Here is a 24194-nt window from a genome sequence, read left to right on the forward strand (position 1 = left end):
TGCTAGGTTTTACAGTCAAACTGGAATTAAATCCTGGTCTTCAGAGACGTAGCCTGATGATCAAACCACTATGCCACTGTGAGTCTCAAGAATTAAGTACTCCACCTAATAAGATAATCCTGTAATATTTGTTTGTGCCATGACTGAACTCTAAAATCACTTTTTGGTGTGAGGTCTCAGGCCTGCAACATTTTTACTACTAATTAAAGAACAATCTTCTAAGAATATGATGAGTTCATTTCACTCACAGAATTGAGAATAAAGAAGAAGGCTTCTATTTCAATGTGTCTGGGTTTTGCAAAGGCTTACATTTAAAGGTTACCTCCCGGGTTTATTTAATCACTAAATAGTATGAGTAATTTTACATTCCATTTGCTTTTCTCTAACAATTAAACTATCCACTGTGACCATGTTCTCTCACTTGGCCATTAATGCAACAAAACACTCAATTTATGCATTGTAAAGGACAACAAAACAACATCACTGAGAATTAGAAACAAGAAGGTAAAGAGTACTCCACTTTGAAGGATGCGTATAACCTTCAGAATGTTAATCATGTATTATCCAGACATTTTAAAAAGCAAGAAAATATAATTAACTGCAGCAAGGACAAGTCACTCAATACACTACTTAATTGGCACCTACTAAGACCACCAGCATGTCTCAGAATAATTATCTCACTTTCCTGCAGTAGAATGAGCTGAAATTTAACATTTTTCTTCCTGCAAAGAGATCTTGTTAAATGTAGAAATTGCCACCTAGGCTGAATCTTCACTGGAGAAATAATACAATTTGCCACCTCTTTAACTGCCATGACTAAATGCTATGGAATCCTGGGATTTGTAGTTTCTTGTGGCACCAGAGCTTTCTGATAGAAAAGGCTAATTAGCTCATAAAACTGCCAATGCCAGCATTTCATAATTTTGAACCAAGCTAGTTAAAGCAGTGTCAAACTGGATTATTTCTGCAATGCAGATGCAGCCCTACCTAGTACAGTTTTTCTTTAAAACCAAAAGCTACCACCCTCCAAAAGAGAGACAGAGAGAGAGAAGAAAGAGTACCTTTAATGTACTTTTATTGCTTTCAACGGAAGGGATCAACCATATGCATTCTTACTCAGTAACAACTCCCACAGTGCTCAACAGTGCTTATTCTCAAGCAGTAGCAGCTGATGCCTCCAATGTCAGTGAGGTGATGAATCCATTCTGGGTTTTAATCTGAACTTTAAAGGAAATATACAAGGTGCAAAGCTACTTTGGAAAGAGGGTTGAGAAGCCTGGAGAGCCTTTAAAGTTCAGAGAAGTTTCATCAGTGTACTGACATGGAAGGCATTACCTACCACCACTATTCTTAGTTCTTATTTAAATAGCTGTACCAAGGAAATCAAAAAGAGTGCTTAACTTTGGCAATATCATGTTCTCAGGTTCATGAAGATTTTGTATCAAAAGATAATATTAAAATAATTACTTACAAATACTTAAAAGAGAAAGTGGCTGAAAAGGTAGATTTGGTCTGCAGAACATCAAGGCGGTAATGATACTGTACTGCTGACAATGATAATGTGTTTCAGGCTTTATACGTTTGGGCTTTGTATATATCCAATCCAGCTTTTGTTGTTTTCTCACAGAATGTTTTATTTAATAACTAGCATTTTAATAAGGTGCTTGTATATTATAATTAACTGCTAAAGCACATGGATTGTTGGGATTAAATAATACAAGTGAAAGCAAATAGCACAGCAAGGCAGGAGCACAGCAATGCCCTCTTTACAGCTCTCCACTCCTCCACACAGCTGTGAGTCCATGAATCTGTTTTTGTTCTAGGTGTTTATCACATGTAATTTTCGTGCCAACCCAGGCATGGGACCCATCCCATTAGTTACTCATCTATCAAATGTTGGAGTGTGAATGTGCCTATATTTTTGGGAGATGGAAGGATTATCAAAATGACGGGAGGAAACAGCCAAATATGGGCTAACTGCAGCCCTAGGATTACCACCCCCCAAGTGACTTCCAGCTGGTCTTCTGTTGTGCAAAAAAGGAGGGGGGACTTAAAACATTTAAGGAAGGCGAAAGGGATGGCGAAAATAGTCAAACTGACACAGAGGAAACAAGGCAAACAGTGCAAGGACCCAACACTGGGAGGCAAAAAAACTTGCACAGGCAGCAAGTAAAAGGGAACCATGGTCTGCGATGTCTCTACACTAATGCACAGAGCATGGGAAATAAGCAGGATGAACTCGAACTCCTAGTACAACAAAGCAAATATGATATAATAGGCATCACTGAAACCTGGTGGGATGAGTCTCATGATTGGAATGTGGAAATAGAGGGGTATAACCTTTTTAAGAGAAATAGGCCAAACAAGACAGGAGGAGGAATAGCACTATATGTCAGAGATATTTACACCAGTGAAGAGATCCTGGACATCAATCATGGAAAGCCAGGTGGAGAGCATCTGGATAAGAATCAAAGGGGAGGGAAACAACAAGGATGTTACAGTGGGAGTCTACTACAGACCCCCAAGTCAGACTGAGGAATTGGATGATGCCTTTCTAGAACAGATGACCACACACTCAGAAAGGAGAGATGTAGTAGTGATGGGCGACTTCAACTACCCTGATATTTGCTGGAAGTCAAACTCAGCAAAATCCTCAAGGTCTAGCAAATTCCTCACCTGCCTGGAAGACAATTTCATGGTCCAAAAGTTGGAAGAGGCAACAAGGGGGTCAGCTATTTTAGATCTGATCCTAACCAACAAGGATGACTTGGTTAATGGGGTGCAAGTGGTGGGATCATTAGGTGGAAGTGACCATGTTCTCCTGGAGTTTGTAATACAGTGGAAAGGAGAAGCCAGGCATAGTCAGACACACATCCTAGACTTTAGGAGAGCGAATTTCAGTAAACTTAGAGAAGTATTGAGGGCGATTCCATGGTCAGAAATACTAAAAGATAAAGGAGTTCAGGATGGATGGGAGTTTCTCGAAAGAGAGATACTGAAGGCACAATTTCAAACAGTTCCAGTGAGAAAGAAAAACGGGAGGTGTCTCAAGAAACCAGGATGGATGACTAAGAAACTTTCAACTGAGCTAAGTTTGAAACGGAACATGTATAAGAAATGGAAAAAGGGGGTAATCACAAAAAAGGAATTCAAAGAAATAGCAGGCATGTGTAGGGGTAAAGTCAGAAAAGCTAAAGCGCAGAATGAACTCAGGCTTGCTAGAGAGGTTAAGAACAATAAAAAGGGCTTTTTTGGATATGTCCGCAGCAAAAGGAAGAAGAAGGAAACGGTAGGGTCACTGCGTGGAGAAGATGGCAAAATGCTAACAGAAGACAGAGAAAAGGCAGAATTACTCAACACCTTCTTTGCCTCAGTCTTCTCAGAAAAGGCAAAGGGTGCTCAACCTGAAGATAATGGAGCAGAGGACAGAATAGGGGAATTTCAGCACAGAATAAGTAAAGAGATAGTAGAGGAACACCTTATTAATCTAAATGAATTTAAGTCTCCGGGACCAGATGAACTCCATCCAAGGGTATTAAAAGAACTGACAAATGTAATATCGGAGCCATTGGCAATAATCTTTGAAAACTCCTGGAGAACAGGAGAGATCCCAGCAGACTGGCGAAGGGCAAACGTTGTCCCCATCTTCAAAAAGGGGAAAAAAGAGGATCCCAACAATTATCGTCCAGTTAGTCTGACATCAATACCAGGAAAGATTCTGGAGCAGATCATTAAACAGAGAGTCTGTGAACATCTAGAAGGCAATGCCATAATCACAAAAACTCAACATGGGTTTCAGAGAAACAAGTCATGCCAGACAAACCTAATCTCTTTCTTTGATAAAATTACCAGCTTGGTAGATGAAGGGAATGCTGTGGATATAGTATATCTTGATTTCAGTAAGGCCTTTGACAAGGTTTCCCATGACATTCTTGCAAACAAGCTTGTAAAATGTGGGCTAGACAAAGGAACTGTTAAGTGGATCTGTAATTGGTTGACCGGCCGAAGCCAAAGGGTGCTCAACAATGGCTCCTTTTCATCCTGGAGAGAAGTGACCAGTGGGGTCCCACAGGGCTCTGTCCTGGGCCCAGTGCTATTCAACATCTTTATCAATGACCTGGATGACAGAATTGGGAGCATACTTATCAAATTTGCAGATGACACCAAATTAGGAGGAATAGCTAATACCCCAGAGGACAGGATCAAGATTCAAAATGACCTGAATAGACTAGAAAGCTGGGCCAAAGCTAACAAAATGAAATTCAACACAGAGAAATGTAAGGTATTGCACTTAGGGCGGAAAAATAAAATGCACAGATATAGGATGGGTGACACCTGGCTGAATGAAACTACGTGTGAAAGGGATCTAGGAGTCCAAGTAGACCACAAGTTGAACATGAGTGAACAGTGTGATGCGGCAGCTAAAAAGGCCAATGCTATTTTAGGCTGCATCAATAGAAGTATAGTGTCTAGATCAAGAGAAGTAATAGTGCCACTGTATTCTGCTCTGGTCAGGCCCCACCTAGAATATTGTGTCCAGTTCTGGGCACCACAATTCAGAAAGGACATTGAGAAACTGGAGCGTGTCCAAAGGAGGGCGACTAAAATGGTGAAGGGTCTGGAAACCATGCCCTATGAGGAACGACTTAGGGAGCTGGGGATGTTTAGCCTGGAGAAAAGAAGGTTAAGAGGTGATATGATAGCCCTGTTTAAATATTTGAAAGGATGTCATATTGAAGAGGGAGCAAGCTTGTTCTCTGCTGCTCCAGAGAACAGGACCCGGAACAATGGATGCAAGCTACAGGAAAAGAGATTCCACCTGAACATTAGGAGGAACTTCCTGACAGTAAGGGCTGTTCGACAGTGGAATGCACTCCCTCGGAGGGTGATAGAGTCTCCTTCCTTGGAGGTCTTTAAACAGAGGCTGGATGGCCATCTGTCAGGGATGCTTTGAATTGGATTTCCTGCATGGCAGGGGGTTGGACTGGATGGCCCTAGTGGTCTCTTCCAACTCTATGATTCTATGATTCTATGATTTGGTGGAGAGAATAGGGTAATTCTAACTTATGTCCCTGGGTGATGTAGTGGTACGGGATGCAAAATGCTTTTGTAATTGGAGAATGGAGTGCAGGTGTGGCAGAGTTTTCAGTTCTATGCAGCCCCTCCAACCCTTAATAGTTGCCCATCTTTGTACTGAACAACTGCAATTTCCTTCCATTAACAGTGCCAAGGATACAATCCTAGCAGATTTACTTTGGTGAATACTTTCCTAGCAGAGTGGTACTGCACAACGTTGTTTCATCACAGGTTACTCTAGGAAATGTCACCATCAAGAAGCCACCAAGGGCATTTACTGGAGTGCAGTGACATCACTAGGACTGGCATCACCCAGTTCAGTAACACATTATCTCACTCCCCACATTGACCTCCTCCTATACCACACCATACAGAAACCTTAGTAATGTTTTTCATACTAATGTTACTCATACAATATAATTCCCATATATCATTGAATGTAATGGCAACAGTTGTGACCTTGGATTATCGCATTGTAATTAAAGTGACTTATTCCTGATGGGATACAGTCGCAAAAAAGTTTTAAATAATTTAATTTTAAAAAAAAACCTGAGGCCTGTCATTTCTCCTCCCACTGAGCCTCTCCACGCTCACATCAACTCTTCTGCTGAGAGGCAGCACATGCAGGTGAACACCACATTTTGTTTCTTCCAGAAGGCAAATATTTGGGAAGCAATGGTGTCAACCCCCTTACAGTGTCACCTGGTGCGACCCATATCCCCCGCACCTCTCTAATGATGCCCATGCTGGAGTTGCTTGGAAGTGACATGTTACCACCTTGTTTTAAAGTAAAAAAGAAATATTCCACAAAACCCTTGGCCACCTTGTATGCTTAAGGGAAACACTTTCCCTGAAAAAATATTACTAAGAAATCCCCCAAGAGGAACCCTTCATTTTTGATGAGTTAATATTATTAAGATGATAACAGAAAGTTTTCAACTCAGCATTAGTTCAAATACATGAAATAAATGATAACTTGGACTGAATGTTGAGACTAGTGCTCAGGTACTTACTTTTGCTGTCATTTTAGCCAAAAGTTCTTGCAAATCCATAATTCCTTGCACCAGGCTTAAGAAGTCACTGCAGGTTGGACAGGCTCAATAAAGGAAGAAAGAGAAATAATGTATAAATAAATACCATATCATAACAAACAAAATACCACATGCCTAACTTATAAGTCAAGATCCTACACATTTTAGTGTAAGGTAAATATACACAATACAAATGTGAATATTATAAATAATGGTGAATTATCATTGACAGAAACCAGTCAACTTCATTCTTCCCTATGAGGTTTTTCACTACAGTCACTGAGACTGAATTCATCTGAGACTGAATTCATGTTTGGTTCTCAAAAGGACTGGTGAATTTCAAAAGACTAGAGGTCTCCCCACATGACTTTGGCTCTTTTTACTGTAGACTTTGGGGCTGTACAAAGAGCCCCAAAGGGATGGCAAGGAGCTGCCCCTTCTTCAGCCAGATCAGGGCCGTGGCAACTGCATGCTGTGGCTCTATCCAGCCTTTCCAGGGCCCAAAAAGGAACTGCAGAAAGCGGCTCCTTTTTGTGCCCTGGAAAGGGTGTCATATCCGCGTTGCCATGATTATACAGCACTTCTTCAGCACAGCACTGTATGGATGCAGCGCTGGAGGAGAGCCATGATGCCATGCACCGTGTGGAGCAGTGCATAGCAGCATGGCGCCCTGGGGGGCAGAGTTGGGGTATGCATCATGTGGACGCAATGCCCCTACTCTGCCATAAGGTCAGCCTTATTGGCCAATTTGAACAGGGCCTTTATTCATTGTTTTATTTATTTGATTGAATTATTTGGTTTATTTAGGAGGGTTTTTTTAAGATACATATATACTTATATACATATATAAATAATTTTAATATTAATTTTTAAAGATTGAGTGACATTTTATAACCCTTAATTTTAGTTCTTTTTTCTTCCAAGAAAGTAGAAAATAGAGGTTTTTGCAGGAGACGTGGCTGGAATCACAGTATAAGCAAGGAACCTCAGGAAAGCACAGTCCGAATTCTCCCACATCCATAGGAAGAATCTTTTTCACCACAACAGATCAGGAATTGATGGTTCCTAGCACTTACTCAGCACTTCATTCATAAATCCAAATGTACTTATTCATAAATCCAAATGTTTCAGAACAAGGCTATATATTAAATAGGAACTATTTAAATAGATAAACTGCTCCTAACCAAGATCATTTCAAATACTATGGACCACTGCATTTTGTAGTTATTTGATCATGGAAAAACTAACAAATCTGTTTAGGCATTCAAATGTTCAATGCAAATCAGAAGACTTTTATACAAAGGGTGAAAAACATTTATAGAAGATGAAGAGAATACAATACAACAAAGTGTCACATTTTTATGTTTAAATTGTTAAACAAGTTCTTCAAGTGATATAATTTGATTTCCATGGCTCCAAAGATGTATTTACATTTTATTTTGTCATTGTAGTCCCTATATGTGCCTGACCAAGACTTGATGTCTATGTCCCACAGATAGAGGCAATACATTGTAGAGCATGGGAAAGGACCTTCTCAATGGTGGCACCCCATTATGGAATACCCCATGCAGATTTGGTTGGTGTCAACACTGCTGTCATTTCTGGCACCAAGTAAAAACATTTTTTTTAAAAAAATGTAAGAAATGAATTTAAGAAAAAAACTGACCCCAAAAAACCTGAGTTGACTTAATCACAGGCCAATGTAAGCACTATACTTGACTTATATAAAAAAGGAACCACCCACTGGCAAAAGGCAAGAGTGTAATCTGTTCTAAATGCACTGACTGTTCCCCCCTTACTCTCTTATCCAGCCATCCTTTAAGGTGAGCATAAATTTTACCCTTGACTTATCCATGGGTCATATCAAAATCCATAATTTTGGCCCCCAAACCTGTCCTGGACTTATACATGAGGTCAACTTACAGTTGAGTAGATACTGTATTCTATTAAATAACTGTTGTTGTTTGCTACACAACAGTGTGATTGATAGAACACACCAGAATTAACAAGGAGACCATTAATAGTGAAGTATTTTCAATCATTGTTTTTAATCTATCAGACAGATATTCTACTGATTTATACACTCAGTACACTCATCTCTTTGGCTGCAACTACACTGCAGAAATAATGCAGTTTGACACCACTTTAACTGCTATGACTCAATGCTATAGAATTCTGGGATTGTAGCATTGTCAGATATTTAGCCTTCTTTGTAAGAGAGCTCCTGTGTCACAACAAACTATAAATTCCAGGATTTCATAGCATGGAGCCATGCAGTTAACGTGGTGTCAAACTGCATTATTTCTGCAGTGCAGAGGCAGTCTTTCACACCTACTTTTCTCTTTTCCCCAAAACTTCTGATGTAACATAACTGTATCCAGTCTGTTATGGCAAGAACAAAAAAAAATAATTAAAGATTCACACATTTTATTTGACATAAGCTTAAACAGACTCCAGCTATAAGGGGAAAGAAACAGCAGATGAGGAAAAAGTTTGGTGTCCCATTCATGTGTGGGTATGTTAGGATGGAGGGTGGGGGAGAGAGTGCAGTTTATCCAGCTTTTCACTGGTTTGTTGGCAGATCTGATTAGAATCCCATAATCAGAATTCTTAACATGCAAATTTGAATTGTTTCTTTATGCTCAGAATAAAAGGGGGAGAGGACAGGGACAGAACAGTCATAGACTTATAAGATCAGCTCAAACTGAAAATAAGTATGAACATGAATCGAACCCCTTTTTCATGGGAAAAGTCAGGATAAATAAAATTAATACCAATAACAATTTTAGCATTTGACAGTGGAGTAAAACAGGCTTGTAAGAACTACTCCTAAGACATCTAAAAACCCCTGGCTTGCATTTATAGGGAAGAGTTGAAAAATCATAAATCTTGACCCCCAAAATATGACTAATAAAGGCAAACATTGCACACTTATGCAACAGTGATAAATAGGAACTGCAAAGAACTTTGAACAATTAAGGCAATACATACATAATTACTGTAAATACTGTAAATATAAACATAGGTATATAAAATTTACTACTTACTGCGATTCAGATTGGGACACTGATTTATATATCCATTAGGCATAAAGATGATTTTCACATCTTGAAGGATACCCTTTGTAATAGAAAAAATGCTGGTAATATACAGTCATATAATTCAAATTGTACAAAATGTTAAATTTACAATTTATCTGCTAACAGGTACAAAAATACAACTAGGATTCCCTAGCCCTGAGCCAAGATAGTTAAACAGCTCTCAAACTGGATTATTTCTGCAGTGTATTTTGGACCTAAAGTACAGCCATGCTGAAGAAAATGTCTGCTAGACATAGAAATATTGTAACCTCTTAGCAATTTCAAGTTAAACATGTACAAAACAATAACAAGTAAAACATATACAAAAAAGGAGATCTGCTTCTGAAGCTCCACCAGCTCAGCAACACATTTCCACACACCTCAATCTAAATTCAAACCTCCATGTTTCACATATTTCAGAAGCATGCCACCATAAGAAGACATTTGCTGTTCGTTACTTTTTATTGTGCATGCCAGGGAACACATTCCTTATAGCATACTAAAACCTACATTTGACATTTATGCTGCAGTGCTTGCTGTAATGGTGATAGTGACACATTTCCAGCCAATGATGTACTATATGGCTTTTAAAAACCAGATATCATTGCCTTTTAGAATGTATTCCCCAATTGCTCATTAAATATTTGCCTGATTTTATGCCTGATAAATCCTGGGCTGCTCCAGTGTTCCCTACACCTAAAGTGTTTCATGCACATAAAAAGATCACAGGCTGATCTACATGGAATGTTGTAACAAAGACTACTATCCAGGGGTAGCCGTGTTGGCCAGACAGCAAAGTATAACAACATCCAAAATCCACAAAACAGCTACACTTTTATTCGGACAACCAAAATGCACAAAATATATGATGCAAGCTTTCGAAGCTCCTCTGGCTTCTTCATCAGGCAAAGGTGTTAAAAATCATACAAGAGGAAGAAAACATGATGATATTGGAGTAATAGGCCTACATTTTGTCAAGATGTTATTGTTCTCAGTTAAGATGGTATAGATATGACACAATGTGAAAACATGTGGAAAAGGGGTCTTAAATGCTCAACATTATGTTTAAAGAAAAATATTTTTTAAATGATGTACCAGTAGCACCCATCTCCAAAGAAAGTGGCCAAAACATATAAATGAGCCAATAACAAGTGTTGGAAATGTCATAAAGAACTAGAGTCATTTTCCCACATAGGGTGGAACTGTAAACAAGATAGATAGATAGATAGATAGATAGATAGATAGATAGAGAGCTGTATTAAATTACAAATGCTGAAAACATTGAAATTAAAATCGTCAAAGCATCTGAAATTCTTTTGGTTAGGAAACTTTGATGTAAATTCAAAAATGGAAAAACAACATGGAAAGATTTCTGGTATATGGTATTGGCAGCTAGGTTAGTCTATCTAAAATACTGAAAGAGTCCCAAAATTCCAAAAATTGATGAATGATGGAACAAAATGACTGAAATTGTGGAGATGGAGAAACTGATGTATCTGATTAGAGGGAAATCTATAAATGGTTTCTTGAAAGAATGGATGTTATATATAAAATATTACAAAGAGGGAGAGGAATGCAATGGCAATATGTTCTAGTCATTGATGTTAAAATAGACTTATTATTATTATTATTATCATTAAATTTTATTTATAAAGCACTATAAATTTACACAGTGCGATACATACAATCAATTAAAAACGGATAAACAGTAAAAACCTGCCAGTGATGTATATTGTACAACCTGTTGTACACCGCTTTGATTGCCTGGCAAAAAGCGGGATAGAAATAAAAATTTTATTTTATTTATTTTATTTTCTAGGAAAAGCAGTTAAAAGTAATGTATATTGATACATATTTACAGTTCAAAGCAATAACTTGTAGCAAACAAACAAATTAAAATAAGCATAAGATAACAATTATGTTTGTTGTTATCCACCCTCAAGTCGATCTCTATCCATGACAACCCTGTAGATGAGACATCTCCAAGACTCCCTAAGCTCCGCTGCTCTGCTCAGGTCTTGCATATGGCCTTCCTCTCTTTCTACTTTGTAGCATTATTGTTTCTTTTTTCCAGTTAGTTGTGCCTTCTCATGATTTGGCCAAAGTACGGCAACCTTAGTCTAGTCATCTTGGCTTCCCGAGAGATTTCTGGTTTGATCTGCTCTATGACCCATTTGTTTGACTTCTTGGCTGTCCATGCTAACCTCAGCACTCTTCCCCAGCACCACATCTCAAATAAATTAATTCTCTTCCTATCCACTTTCTTAACAGTCCAGCTCTCACATCCATACATGGTAACAGGGAATACAGTGGCTTGTATGATTCTAACGTCGGTACTCAGTTGTATGTCTTCACATTTTAGGATATTTTCTAGTTCTTTCATAGCTGCCCTCCCCATTCTTAGTATTCTTATGGTTTCTTGAGTGCAGTCCCCACTCTGATCAATATTTGATCCCAGGTATGAAAAATCTTTTACTATTTCTATTTCCTCATTGTCTAGAGGCAGACACATAAAATCCAGGAAATAAAATTTAAACTCCATTTGCAACACAAAAAGAAACCTCCTTGAGATCCAGATTATCTATGTCTTCTTGAGCCCACCTGCCCCCTTTAACAGAAAATACTGATTTCTCAAGAAGTCTCTGTGTTGTTGCATTTGGAGAACTTTTACATGCTGTTTAGGTATAACATGCCAAATACAGTCCCATTTAAAAAAAAAGATTTACCTTTGTTGTAGCTAAAAACCTCATTTCCACCTCTTGGCTCCTTCTTTAGGATTACCATATGAAAGTTTCCCAGTGCCGCCATATGTTTAAAAAAATGTGCATTATTCCATAAATCATGCAGATCTGTTGCTCATGTGTAACAATGAATGACTGTTATGAAACACTGAGCAATGCCAGCTCATTAGGTTTCCACTCATCATTTATCAACTCCCTTTTTAAAATGATCACATGAAGTAACACTGTATATTTTTGCTTATGTAACAAAATTGACAAAATAGTGTTAGATTTTACAAGCACAGATAATATCAATGTGCTTCTTTCAGAGGATAAATTCAGATCATAACTGAGCTGCCGTGGGGGTCTTTTTCTCTTTTTAATGGAAAGCTTTAAATATTTCTATCCCACTCTTCAAAAAAATCTTCCCTGTCTCCAAAGCTCAGTCCACAGCATGGCCATTAATGCTTTAAATGCCACTGTACTATTTTCAATGTAACTGATGCCCCTGAACTATGTAGTAGATTGTGTTCATGCTTTTTTAAAAACACTCTACAGGTAATTTGGAAGAAAAATAATTGCAAGCCTTCAACAAAGCAAATCTCACATTTTCTGCAACCTTTCTGGTCTGAAGCTAATTCTGTCAAATGACTCCATTATAACACCATGACTCTCTAGAAAGATTTGACTACCCTATTGCCCTCTGTGCAAGGAAATATAAAATTGCATAACGTGGCTAATGACTTCTCCTCTGAAGAAGTTCTGGTTAAACGTCATCATTTGTCAGCAGGAGAAGACAACCAGATAAGTGTTTGGGCTTCCAAATAAACAGAAAATGCTTGCATACAGTCCAGCTGAATTCTGTTTTGTTTGGTTTTGTTTTGTAGTTGCATTTAGAACAATCATGTTCAGAAAGTGCCTCACATAACACACACACACACGCGCGCGCATTTTATGTATTGTTATAGGATGGGCAAACTGTGATTGAAAAGCAAAGTGTATTATCAAGATTACTTTTTGACAATAAAAAAAATGGCTTGATCATAGATTACAGCAGCTAGTTGCCGTTAGAGTGCAACAGAGTTGCTACAGAGCAGATGGAGGATCTCATATCTTACTCAAAATACTGAACTTGTGCCATCAATAAAATATAGGGCTTAGTGCTTCAAGCTTTGCAAATGCAGCAAACATATGCATTTGTTTTCTCAAGCAGCAGAAGGTAATCAGCAAGTACCACTTCCTGCTTGTTATTAATTATTTCAAGATAAAATATTAATTGAAAATATTAATGTCGATAACCAAATCACTATGCATCTCACAGAACATCTATTAACCTTTCCATCTGTGGGAATAATGAAGCCATCTGAAATATGAGAGATTACACTGTTGTTGGGTAAGGGTAACCTCCAAAACAATCATTAATATGATTTTGAAAAGGATGCCTGGTGAACAATCAATCAACCTGTTAAAACCACATGCACACACACACACACACAGAGGGAGAGAGAGAAGGAGAGAGCTGCCTGAGGAAAGCTTTCAAATATTTTAAATAAGCATGAATAAAATCAAGGAGTCTAGCAATGTATACCTGTGCACATCAATGATGCAGATATCCATGATGATATGCATTCCACTCAGCACTACAACAGGCATTAAGACTACATTCAACTGGTTATATTCAGAGGGATCCACATCAGCACATGACACACTCTCAGCTACAATAATCATGAATTTAAAAAAAGACTCTGAGCATACACTGCAATCAAAATCATGTCACTTTAATAAAATTTCTGCAGCCTATATTTAAGATTAAACTCTTGTACATTGGCTGTGCTGACTTACAGGCTGAAGAAAAAAAATGTTTAGATAGTCTATATATTGTATACATATTCTCTATTCCAGCATTAAATGTATACAGAACAGTGACTGGTACAAAAAAAAATCCCTACTCCCTCAAAATTTTGGTTATTCCCCTATATCCCCTATTTTGAATATGTTTAGTATTCTGAGCTGGAAAAGAGTGATGGCAGCACTTAGCCCAGCTCTGTGTGCCATCAGCAGGTCATTTAACTGCTCACTGCTTCTATACCTTGAACTATATAACTTTAACTGTGTGCTTTTCTTGTTATGCAGGTTAATTAGTTATTTAATAGACAGTTCATTTTCATTCCCTGCCAGGTTTTAGATGCAGGCTTTAGATGCCAGGTTTTAGATGGTGGGCGTGCAACTATAAAAAGCAGCTCTTCAGGAAGGGCTAGTCAAAAAACAGTATGAGCCTTTTGTGACAAAGAATGTCAAGCTGCAGTCTGCGCTCTGACTTCAATAGATCATTGCAGCAGCAGCAGCAGCAGCTACAGCAGTAACTCCAGCTATACATTGACTGACACTATGAGCAAGCATTTTGTGAAACAAGTCAAGCTACATCAGGGCCCTGTGCTGAAGATCTCACTCCACACATTATGAGTTATGTTCAAACTGATTTGTTATATTACACAACCACATCACCATCATCATCATCACCACCAACCACAACTGCCACTGAATCAATCCTTATGGAAATTCTTCACCACAAAATGCTTGCATTTTCAGAATCTAGCACAGAGTTGTATAGATACAACCATACAACTGTTCATATTAGAGTTGACAGGTTATTAACATCCCAGGTCCTCAGATGTTTAGGGTAAAACCTAAAACCATGGCATGGCCCTTGTAATTAAGCATGACATATTAAGCATCAGCACCTGTTGCTCAGAGTATGTTATTCATTTTTTTTTTAAAAAAATCATCTCACAAAGGAGAATATATACATACTTTTAAAAGCAGGGGTTTTGCTTTGAGGTTCCTCCCTATCTCCCTAAGCACATGTACTCGAGTACATGTCCTGAGGCTCAGGAATAGACCCTAAGATATGGGAACCCTAGTTAATCTGGGAGAATAAATACATCAGAGAAGCCATTGATGAATGTGGGGGGGGGGATGTCTGGCCCTCCCCATAGGAAGCAATGTCTGCTTTCCTCACCTGTGTACTTTATTACAAAAGCATGATTTGCCACTCTCGTAGGGGATCATAGCTTGCCAATAGGGGAGAGCCAGCATGGTGTAGTGATTTGATTGCTGGACTACAACTCTGGAGTTCAAATCCCCACTCAGCTATGGAAACCCACTGTGTGATCCTGAACAAGTCACACACTCTCAGTCTCAAGAAACCCCATGATAGGTTCACCTTAGGGTTGCCATAACTCGGAAATGATTTGAAGGCACACAACAATAAAACAACAGTCCTCTTCTCAAGGTATCTGAATGTCAAAGTATCTAGGAACTGTAGTTTAGACAAGTACACTAGAGTTCTTGGCCATGGAAACCCACTGGGTCACTTTGGGCAAATCACATTCTGTCAGCCTCAGAGAAAACTGTCTCTGAACAAATCTTGCCAAGAAAACCTTGTGATGGGATCACCTTAAGGGTCACCATTTGTTGGACATAACTCAAAGACTCACAACACCACAAAGCTACCGATAGAAGCAATGAAATGGCAAACTACAAATACAAATATGTTTTTTTCTACTGACTTCCTTATTGCCACTATGTTAGACAAGGCAGATCAATACTATAAACAAACAAACAAATAAATAAATAGCAACTAGCTGCCATGAATGTTTTCCATGGAGGAGGGGATATGTTTGTGTTTTATTCTAAGCAGTTACAAGAATCTGTGATATCAGAGATAGGAGTCTTCTGCTGCTCTCTCCCTTCTGCTTCCATTATCTCCGAGAACAAGATACCTTACTTGATTTCAGTTGTTGCTGCTTTGCTGTGTGAATTGAATCCTGTCTCCAGAGTTGTAGTCCAACACTCAAACCACTATGCCAGCACAATTAACAATGATGACACCAAATTCCAAACTCAACAGCTGAAATTCTCCCAAACAGAACAAAACTTTTCAAGTTCCAAGGAAGAGGTAACCAACCTATTAAAGGGGAAACAATGGGAATTTTCCCACTAATAGCAAAAGGGCAAAAGTAGATTATATTACCAAATGTGCATACTAGCTTCTCTTTTTAGAATTTCCTGTTCAAACCTAAATAATAGGATGCACAGAGAACAAGCTACTGAATTATGCCATTACACTCCTAATAGATCTGAAATAACTATTATTAGTATAATATTTATAATAATATTCATACCTTTTAAAGATACAATTTCCAGCATGACTTCTCTGTGGACACAAAAGAAAAATACCAACTCCTTCTTATAAACACTTTTACTTCCCCAGTAATCTATGTTTACATTGAGGAAAACAAGGTTTTCAGTTAAAACACTGAAACAAATTTTCGGTAAATGGAAAAAATGAGATCCTGCTGAGCATTCAAATAGAAGGATACAAAGTTTATAGACTATCAAAATAGTCAGCTTTTGCTCTGGTTAACAACAAAAAGTGAGAGTTGTGAAACTTACAAAGAGGCTCAAAAATGCAATCAATTATATGTGTCTGCCCTGGAGACATTAAGTAAAATTTTCAGGCATTCGTACACCAAAGAAAGGCACTTGTCGACTTTCATTATGATCAACAAAAACTGTCAGCTTATTATCATATCATTAGCTACCCTGCTGTTTCCAAAGTGTTAATGTGCAGAAATATTAATTTATAAATGTATAATATCCCTCAGTCCTTAGATTCTACCTGTCTTTATCAAGCAAGAATTAAAGATGGGCAAAACCAGTGTGGCTACTACTACTGCTATGTTTGTGCTATGGGACCATAAACATATGTTTACCATCTGCAAGATTATGAGAAGCAGCTGAGGTTCAAAAATCCAACATCTGTAGAATAAAATAATGCCATCAATTTCACTTCTCAGTGACAGCTCAGTTGTTAGATAAAGAAATAAAGACCAGGTAAGAAGGTTTTTATTCTACTTCACTTAAACTAGTGGGGAACAATTGATCCTACAGAACCAACAAGAAGAACCTGCCAATGGAAACAAAGAGGACTGTAAAACTGAGGGGACACCCTGGAGGACATTCACTATCAGAAGCAGACTATGCACAAGGGATTCGGAACAGCTCCAATTAAGCAAATACTACCTATATCTTCCTGAAAATAACAATGGTGAAGAGGCACAAACAGGAAACCAGCAGCACGAAACACTGCCAACCTAAACACCAAATGTAGCAAGAAGAAAAGAAGGGTGCTGGTATTAGGGGATTCATTGCTAAGGATTTTTGAAGGAACTGTGTGCTAGTCAGACAAGATGCATCAAGAAGTGTGCTGTCTTCCTGCCATTTGTATCCAGGAAGTCACTAACAAGTTGCTGAAGCTCATCAACAAAACAGAGCAATGCCCCTTTCTTTTGATTCATGTGGGCATCAACAACATTCAAAGAATACATTTGAGCAGATTACCTTGGACTATGAAGTCCTGGGCAGGAAAGTGAAGTGTTGAGAGGTACAGATAGTATTTTCACCAGCTCTAGCAGTGAAAGATAGAGAACCACATAGGGAAAGAAAGATACTGCAGGTATTTGGCTGACTATGCAGATGGTGTCGATAGGAGAGGTTTGGCTTCTGGGACCATGGTCTTCCCTTTCTAGATGAAGAACTACTGGCTACAGAAGGGAAGAATGTCTTTAGAAAAAGTATCGTGAATTTGATTAAGAGAGATTTAAACTAAGCCCTTTGTGGGTTTGCGGTGACAGTGTAAACATCAATCCAAAAGAAAACTCTAAAAAGAAGGATATAAATTTTAGAGAAAAAACTGAGGGAGAGAAAGAAAGTCACAATAAAATTTGTAATAGAATAAAAAATTAGAACAAGCAATGCTTTAGATGTCTATATACCAATGCACAGAGTTTGGTAAACAAACAATAAGAGTTTGAAGTATTAGAGCAGAAAGGTACATACAACTATATAGGTATAACAGAGACTTTATGGGATGGCTGCCATGACTGGAATATAACAATTGAAAGATATAATATGTTGTTGGGGGGGGGGGGAGTACATGGGGAATAAAATGAGGGGTTAGCATTATATCAGAACAACGGGGAAACACTTACTCGAATACCCCAGAGTGAGATTGTCAACAACTCACCAGAGAGCCTATACGGCAATAGCTCCAACTTATTGGAATGCACTCCCAGAAGGGATTAGACTTAGCCCTACATTGGAAGCCTTTAAAAAGGCACTGAAAACCCATCTTTTTCAATTAGCATAGCCTTCCAACTCTATATAGAGATATTACACCCCGATAAGACCAGTGTGCCTAACCAAAACTGATAGTGTGACTGTTGATATATTGCTTTTAAGGTTTTTAATCTGTATGAAATTTTGATATATTGTATTGTATTTTATTGTAATATGTTATAATTCGATATGTAAACTGCTTTGATCTGGAGGAAAGGTGGTATATAAATAAAAGTTTTATTTATTATATTTATTGTTATATATCAAAGACTGCATCAGCACTGTAGAAATAATCCAGTTTAACATCACTTTAACTGGCATGGCTCATTGCTATGGTATTCTGGGATTTATAGTTTGATGTGTTACCAGAGAAAGCTAAGTGTCCAGAGAAAATACAAATCCCAGAATTCCATAGAACTGAGCCACGATAGATAAAGCAGTGTCAATGGCGGGGTACAGACGGGCAGGGGAAGACGTCTTGGAGGTGTATTCTGCTGAATACGGAGCCTCCAGACCGCCCGCCCCGGGGGCATGGCTCAGGTGTATGGGGCTTCCACATGGGGGGCAGTGAAGACGCCTCACCTGGGGCCGTTTCTGACCCGCAGTTTCCATACCGCCACCTCGGAGGACGCTGCAAAGAGAGAGGCAGCTTCTGCACGGGCGGCCAAAAACAGGGCTTTTTTTTTTCTTTTGCTGGCTGGCGGATGCGCAGCTGCGCAGCTGCGGCTCTCAGCACCGGCAGCAGAAAACCTATGTGCACATTTAAAGCACCCAGGCCCCTTTAAACTTTTTCCCTCACCCTGCCCAAGAACAATGGTGGTCTCCTGCCAGCTGGTAAATCAGCTGGTGTTGGCATCCTTGTCCGCTTGCACGTTGGTAGTGTCACCAGCATCATGGATGCCTCCTCTCCTTTGGTCCCCACGCTCTTGCTGAATCTGCAATGCACAGCCACAGCTGTCGCCGCTGCCACCGCTGTCCCCCTGCCATCCCCCATCACCTCCCTTGTACATATGTAAATATTTAAAGTTTTAGGGGTTTTTTATTGTTAGGTGAAAATGGCACAGGAATGTGTGTAGGGGTTCACTTTAAATTCCAAACTTTCCCCAATTCTAGCAGCGCATGCGTACATGTTGCTCTAGGGTTAGGGTTAGGGTTAGGGTTAGGGTTACGAGCATTAAAATAGAGTGCAGCTGTACTGCAGCTTCCACATCTGCATGGCATCTGACGCTCTAATTAGAGCCTCGGTGCAAACTGTGCATGTTCCAGGACCCCGACTCATTATGCGACGCAGCAGACACGGAGCTTTTAAATGGGCAACTTAAATTAGCAGCGTAACAATTCTGGCGTACCGGTGCAGCAGCTTATAGACGGAGCTGCGCAGTTGCGCAGTATATAGAAAAGAAGCGGGGGAAAGCAGCACCTTTTTAATGCCGCTTCTTCCCACTTGGGGCGTGCGGGCGGCGTGTTCATGGCGGCATTCAGGTAAGGGCCGTCTTAAGGCTATACCTTCATGACGTCATGAACACACCCCTTTTTGCCCGTCTGTATCCCGCCAACGTGAATTATTTCTGCAGTGCAGATGCAGCCAAAGATAAATTCACTTGTACAGAAATCCTCTCAAGTGATCAGGGTGGACCAGTGGGCAAGCATATGGGTAAAAATAAGTGAAGAAATAAAAAGAACACTGTAATAGGAGTTTACTACAGGCCACCAAACCAAGATGAGGTGAAATCTCCAAGTAGTAAGAACTAGATGTTATGGGGGACTTCAGTTATCCATAATATCTGCTAAGAAACTAGCTCTGCTAAGCATAGTTGTTGTTAATTGCCCTTGAGTTGGCATTATGAAGAAATGTCTGCTCCGCGAACGCTTTGCTGACAAAAGAGGAGAAGTGATGCTTCAGAACTGCAACCAGCTATCACCCCTTCATGCTTCTGGAACATTTTGACAATGTTTTAACCATGGTAAACTCGGGTGTGATAATCTCCTAGCTCTGCTAAGCATAGTTGCTGTTAACTGTCCTTGAGTTGACCCTAACTTATAGCAACCCGGTGGATGAGACATCTGCAAGATCCCCTATCCTCCACTCCTATACTAAGTTCCTGTAAATTCAGACCTATGACACCCCTGATTGATTCTATCCATCTGTCATGTGATATTGCCCTCTTCCTACTGCCTTTTACCTTCTCTAGCATTCCTCGCTTTTCTAGTGAGTCATGCCTTCTCATGATATATGAGTATGACAGCCTCAATTTTGCCATCTTGGCTTCCAGGGAAAGTTCAGGCATAATGAGGAGTGTTCAACATTAATGTTCAAGGTCCCATTTGTTTGTCCTTTTGGCTGTCCACGGTATCCTCAGAGCTCTTCCACAGCACTACATCTCAAATCAGTTTATTTTCTTTCGGTCAGCTTTCTTCATGGTCAAGCTCTCACATTCGTAAATGATGATGTAGAATACAATGGTTTGGCTGATTCTAAATGTAGTGTTCAGTTGGAGGAGGCGAGGGAAGATGGTGACAGACTAACAGCTTCTGAATTAGCCTCCCAACATTATCTGGCCTCATCACATCCAAACAACTTAAAATGCTTTTTTGTGGGGTTTTTGGACTATGTGGCCATGTTCTAGAAGATTTTCTTCCTGACGTTTCGCCAGCATCTGTGGCTGGCATCTTCAGAGAATGCTTACCTGGAAAAAGTGGGTCTATATATACTGGATCTCTTGGTTGTTTTCATCAAACCAGTCTTGGTTTTTCTTGAGGGAGAACCCTAAGGATTCTTCCGCAGACTGCCATGAGAGACAACTTTCAGGCAAATCTGCAAACAAAACTTGAAGACCACCCTATAGACTCTTCTCCTACAGCGCTTTGGCAACATATCAAAAACAGCATCCTGCAGTCTGCAGATATAACATATAATGTTGCCAGATTCTGTGCAGCTGCAATTAAAATCCATCAGGCAATGACCTCTACAGTAGGTTAGTATTAATCTTGCCTTGCCACACTGGGTTTTAAAAGGAAATTTTAAATACTTTTAAAACCTGTTTTTACCTGGTTTTTATCTTGTTTTTATTTTATATTCCCCTTTTACCTGTGCTGGTATGTAATAAAGATGAACTGAACTAGTGCTCAATTGTGTATCTTTACACTTTAGGATTTTGTCTAGTTCTTTCATGGCTGCTCTTCTCATTCTAATCTTCTTCTTATTTCTTGGCTGAAGTCTCCATTCTTCTCAATGTTTGTTCCAAAGTGTGGGAAATCTAGGACTATTTAAATTATCTAGTTTCAATTTATGTAGATTCCCCATGGTCATTACTTTTGTTTTCTTTATGTTCACAAGTAAAACTGCCTATGCATTTTCTTCCTTGCTCTCCCTTAATAATTGTTCCAAGTCTATGATATGTTCTGCTAGTCATAAGGTGTGATCAGTATATCTTAGATCAGTGATGGTGAACCTTTTTGAGGCTGAGTGCCCAAACTGCAACCCAAAATCCACTTATTTATTGCAAAGTGCCATGTCTCTATGGCTTTCTAGTAACAAACTCTGGCAAACTCTGTGCTGGGACGATGGCACATGTGCCCACAGAGAAGGCTCTGAGTGCCACCTCTGGCATGAGTGCCATAAGTTTCCCATCACTGTCTTAGACTGTTGATTTTATTCCTCCTAATTTCACTTCTCCTTCTTCTGAGTTCAAACCTGCTCTTCGTATGATATTTTCTGCATACAGGTTGAACAGGTAAGGCTAAGCACTGGATCTCTGACAAATTCCTGGTGTGCCTTGCAGATAATATTATTTTTCATTTACAAAGGTTTTTCCTGCTTGTGAGGTACCAATGCCTCATTTAGGCCTCAGAGTAAGTCACTAGCTTCACAAGTGGGGAAAATCTTTGTATATGACATTCTGGGAGGGGATTTGGACTAGACATTGGTAAATAGTGGAACCTGCCAGCAATCGATTTGGAAGAAAATTAGCTGCAGTGGGAGCTGATGGAGGAAAATGGTGGTGCATGCCAGGCAGCAATCTGTCTTGCTTCCCCAACCCCCCATATCCATCATGAATCCATTGCTCAGACTACAGGAAATACTGGAGTTTCCAGCAAACTCCAAAGCAAAATGTGAGTTTTTAAAATTCAGTTTAAGACATTGTACTTTGATTTTGCTGCTGAGAGGATTATGTGTTATGTGTCCTGATTGCACCAGATTCAAGGAAAATACTCTACATCATGTATCCTGACTGTACCAACTTGTGGGAGGGGGTTTCCCTTGTAAAAACAAGCTCATAGGGAGATCAAGAGACTAGTAGTACTTACATGAGAACCTCTGCCCTCTACTGACTGCAACATGAAAAACTAAGCCAGGCACACCTGAGGTTTTATCTTCAAGATAATCTCTTCCCTTATCACCAATATTAAAATGGAAGTTCCATCGTTCTGGATGGATCTCACAATTATAAAAATTATGGAAATTAACTGTGTGGAAACTTCTAAAAATCGTTTGTAGGTAAGATTGTAGAAGAGCCAGACTTTTTACCAGACTTGAAATGAATTTTGAAAATAGCAGAATGTCTTCCCTTCAGGACTGCAGCATCACGGGCAACTTAATTCTTAGGTTGGATTACAGAGATCAAACCAGTTCATACTGCTAAAATCCCCATAAAGTGCAGCCCTGTGGCTAGAGCCACATTCAGGGGTGGGGGATACATGGATGAGACAATGTGGTTCACAGAAGTGTAGCAGATTTTAAAAAACTCTCACATGGATCACTGCCATGAAACTGTGTGGTCATGTTTGCTTATGTTGATGCAGCTGCAGGCATGGGGTTGCTTTGTGTGCAGCATATTGGGATCGGAGGTGGATTTTCTATGCATAAGCCAAACCAAAGACCTCCAGCATCTTTCAGTAAGCAGTCCTTGCAAAATCTCATAGAAATGAATTACTGAATAACATAAGTCTGACTTGAGAGTTGACGGTAAATTTCAAATGATTCATAGCCTATGTGCTTTAGAGTATCTGTAAGAAACCATTATCTATAGAGTGGATTAAACAATATTCTTCCCCCTGGCATCCTACATAAGTGATAAAGTATAATTCTTATCATCCCCAGTCATAAACCGTGGGGATTGTAATGCATCTGAAAGGTACCATGTTGGGGCAGAATGGTATAAAATGCTATAGACAATTGGTTTCATGTTCTGACCTAAATATATATGTTTATCATTCTGCTCATAAATGATCTTCATGATGTTGTGTAGGAAACACTGCACAGAATCAGTACAAACTAAGCTTCTTGTTCAGCAAATTTCATACATAAATGTGATTCAAACAAAATTTTAACTATGAAATACCAGTTATAAATACAAATGAATTGGTATTCGGAGAAGAATGCATTGCCACATTTCTCTTTATTCATTTGTTTCTATCTTGCATAATTACCTTAAAGAAGCCATGTTTCCGGTTACGTTGTCCTAGCCATAAATTGATTCCTGGAGTCAAATTTGTTTCTGGGGGGTCTATAACACGTTCATAAATCCTATGGAATAAAGTGCCATGTTAGCCAAAAAAAACTGTCATTTTATTTCACCTTAGAATCTCTGTAAATTTAAAATACAAAATTCATTTATTAAAAACAGAGATAGAAGCTTCAGCTTAAGGCTAAATATAATCACTTATACCTTTTCCTGCTAACTTTGCAACTGAAAAACAAGAACAAGAAAAAACAAACTTTCAGATATAGATAAAATAGAGTACTACACAGACAACCACCTTGAATCCCATTTCTGCCTTCAACCCCACTTTGAAAAACAGGATATAAATCCAATAAATAATTAAATAAAAACCAAGGAGGACTGCAGATCACTTAGATACCAATAAGAAGAGCTTTTGGAAAGAGACATTTCATAACATATTGGTCCACCTGAGATAAAATTTAGATTGTAAGAGTGATAACAAAACATTCATAGTGATTGTAAAAACTGGTTCTTGAAAAAGTAACTCTTAGTCAAGAAACAATGACTGCAATAATAGCATATGATCCAATTTCTTTAACATTGGGCAGAATAGAAGTCACAACTCTCCTGTGGGGGGAAATGGGGCAAAGTAGACAGTACTGT

The 24194-nt window shown here is 39.0% G+C and overlaps 1 protein-coding gene across 5 annotated transcripts in view; it reads right to left on the minus strand.

Annotated features, from left to right (window-relative positions):
* The window catches only part of NELL1 (neural EGFL like 1), a 630714-nt gene that overhangs the window by 444285 nt on the left and 162235 nt on the right, over window positions 1–24194 (minus strand). For all 5 annotated transcript variants that reach the window (XM_089521361.1, XM_089521359.1, XM_089521360.1 and 2 more), the window contains exons 5-7: window positions 23518–23614; window positions 9155–9227; window positions 6090–6172 (exon numbers count right to left, since the gene is read on the minus strand). In XM_089521361.1, coding sequence (XP_089377487.1) covers window positions 6090–6172; window positions 9155–9227; window positions 23518–23614 — 253 coding nt within the window. The remainder of the gene's footprint in view (window positions 1–6089; window positions 6173–9154; window positions 9228–23517; window positions 23615–24194) is intronic.

This window comes from Sceloporus occidentalis, unplaced genomic scaffold (genome assembly GCF_023333645.1).
Source record: "Sceloporus occidentalis isolate IW3139 unplaced genomic scaffold, rSceOcc1.0.p SCAF_4, whole genome shotgun sequence".
NCBI lineage: Eukaryota > Metazoa > Chordata > Lepidosauria > Squamata > Phrynosomatidae > Sceloporus > Sceloporus occidentalis.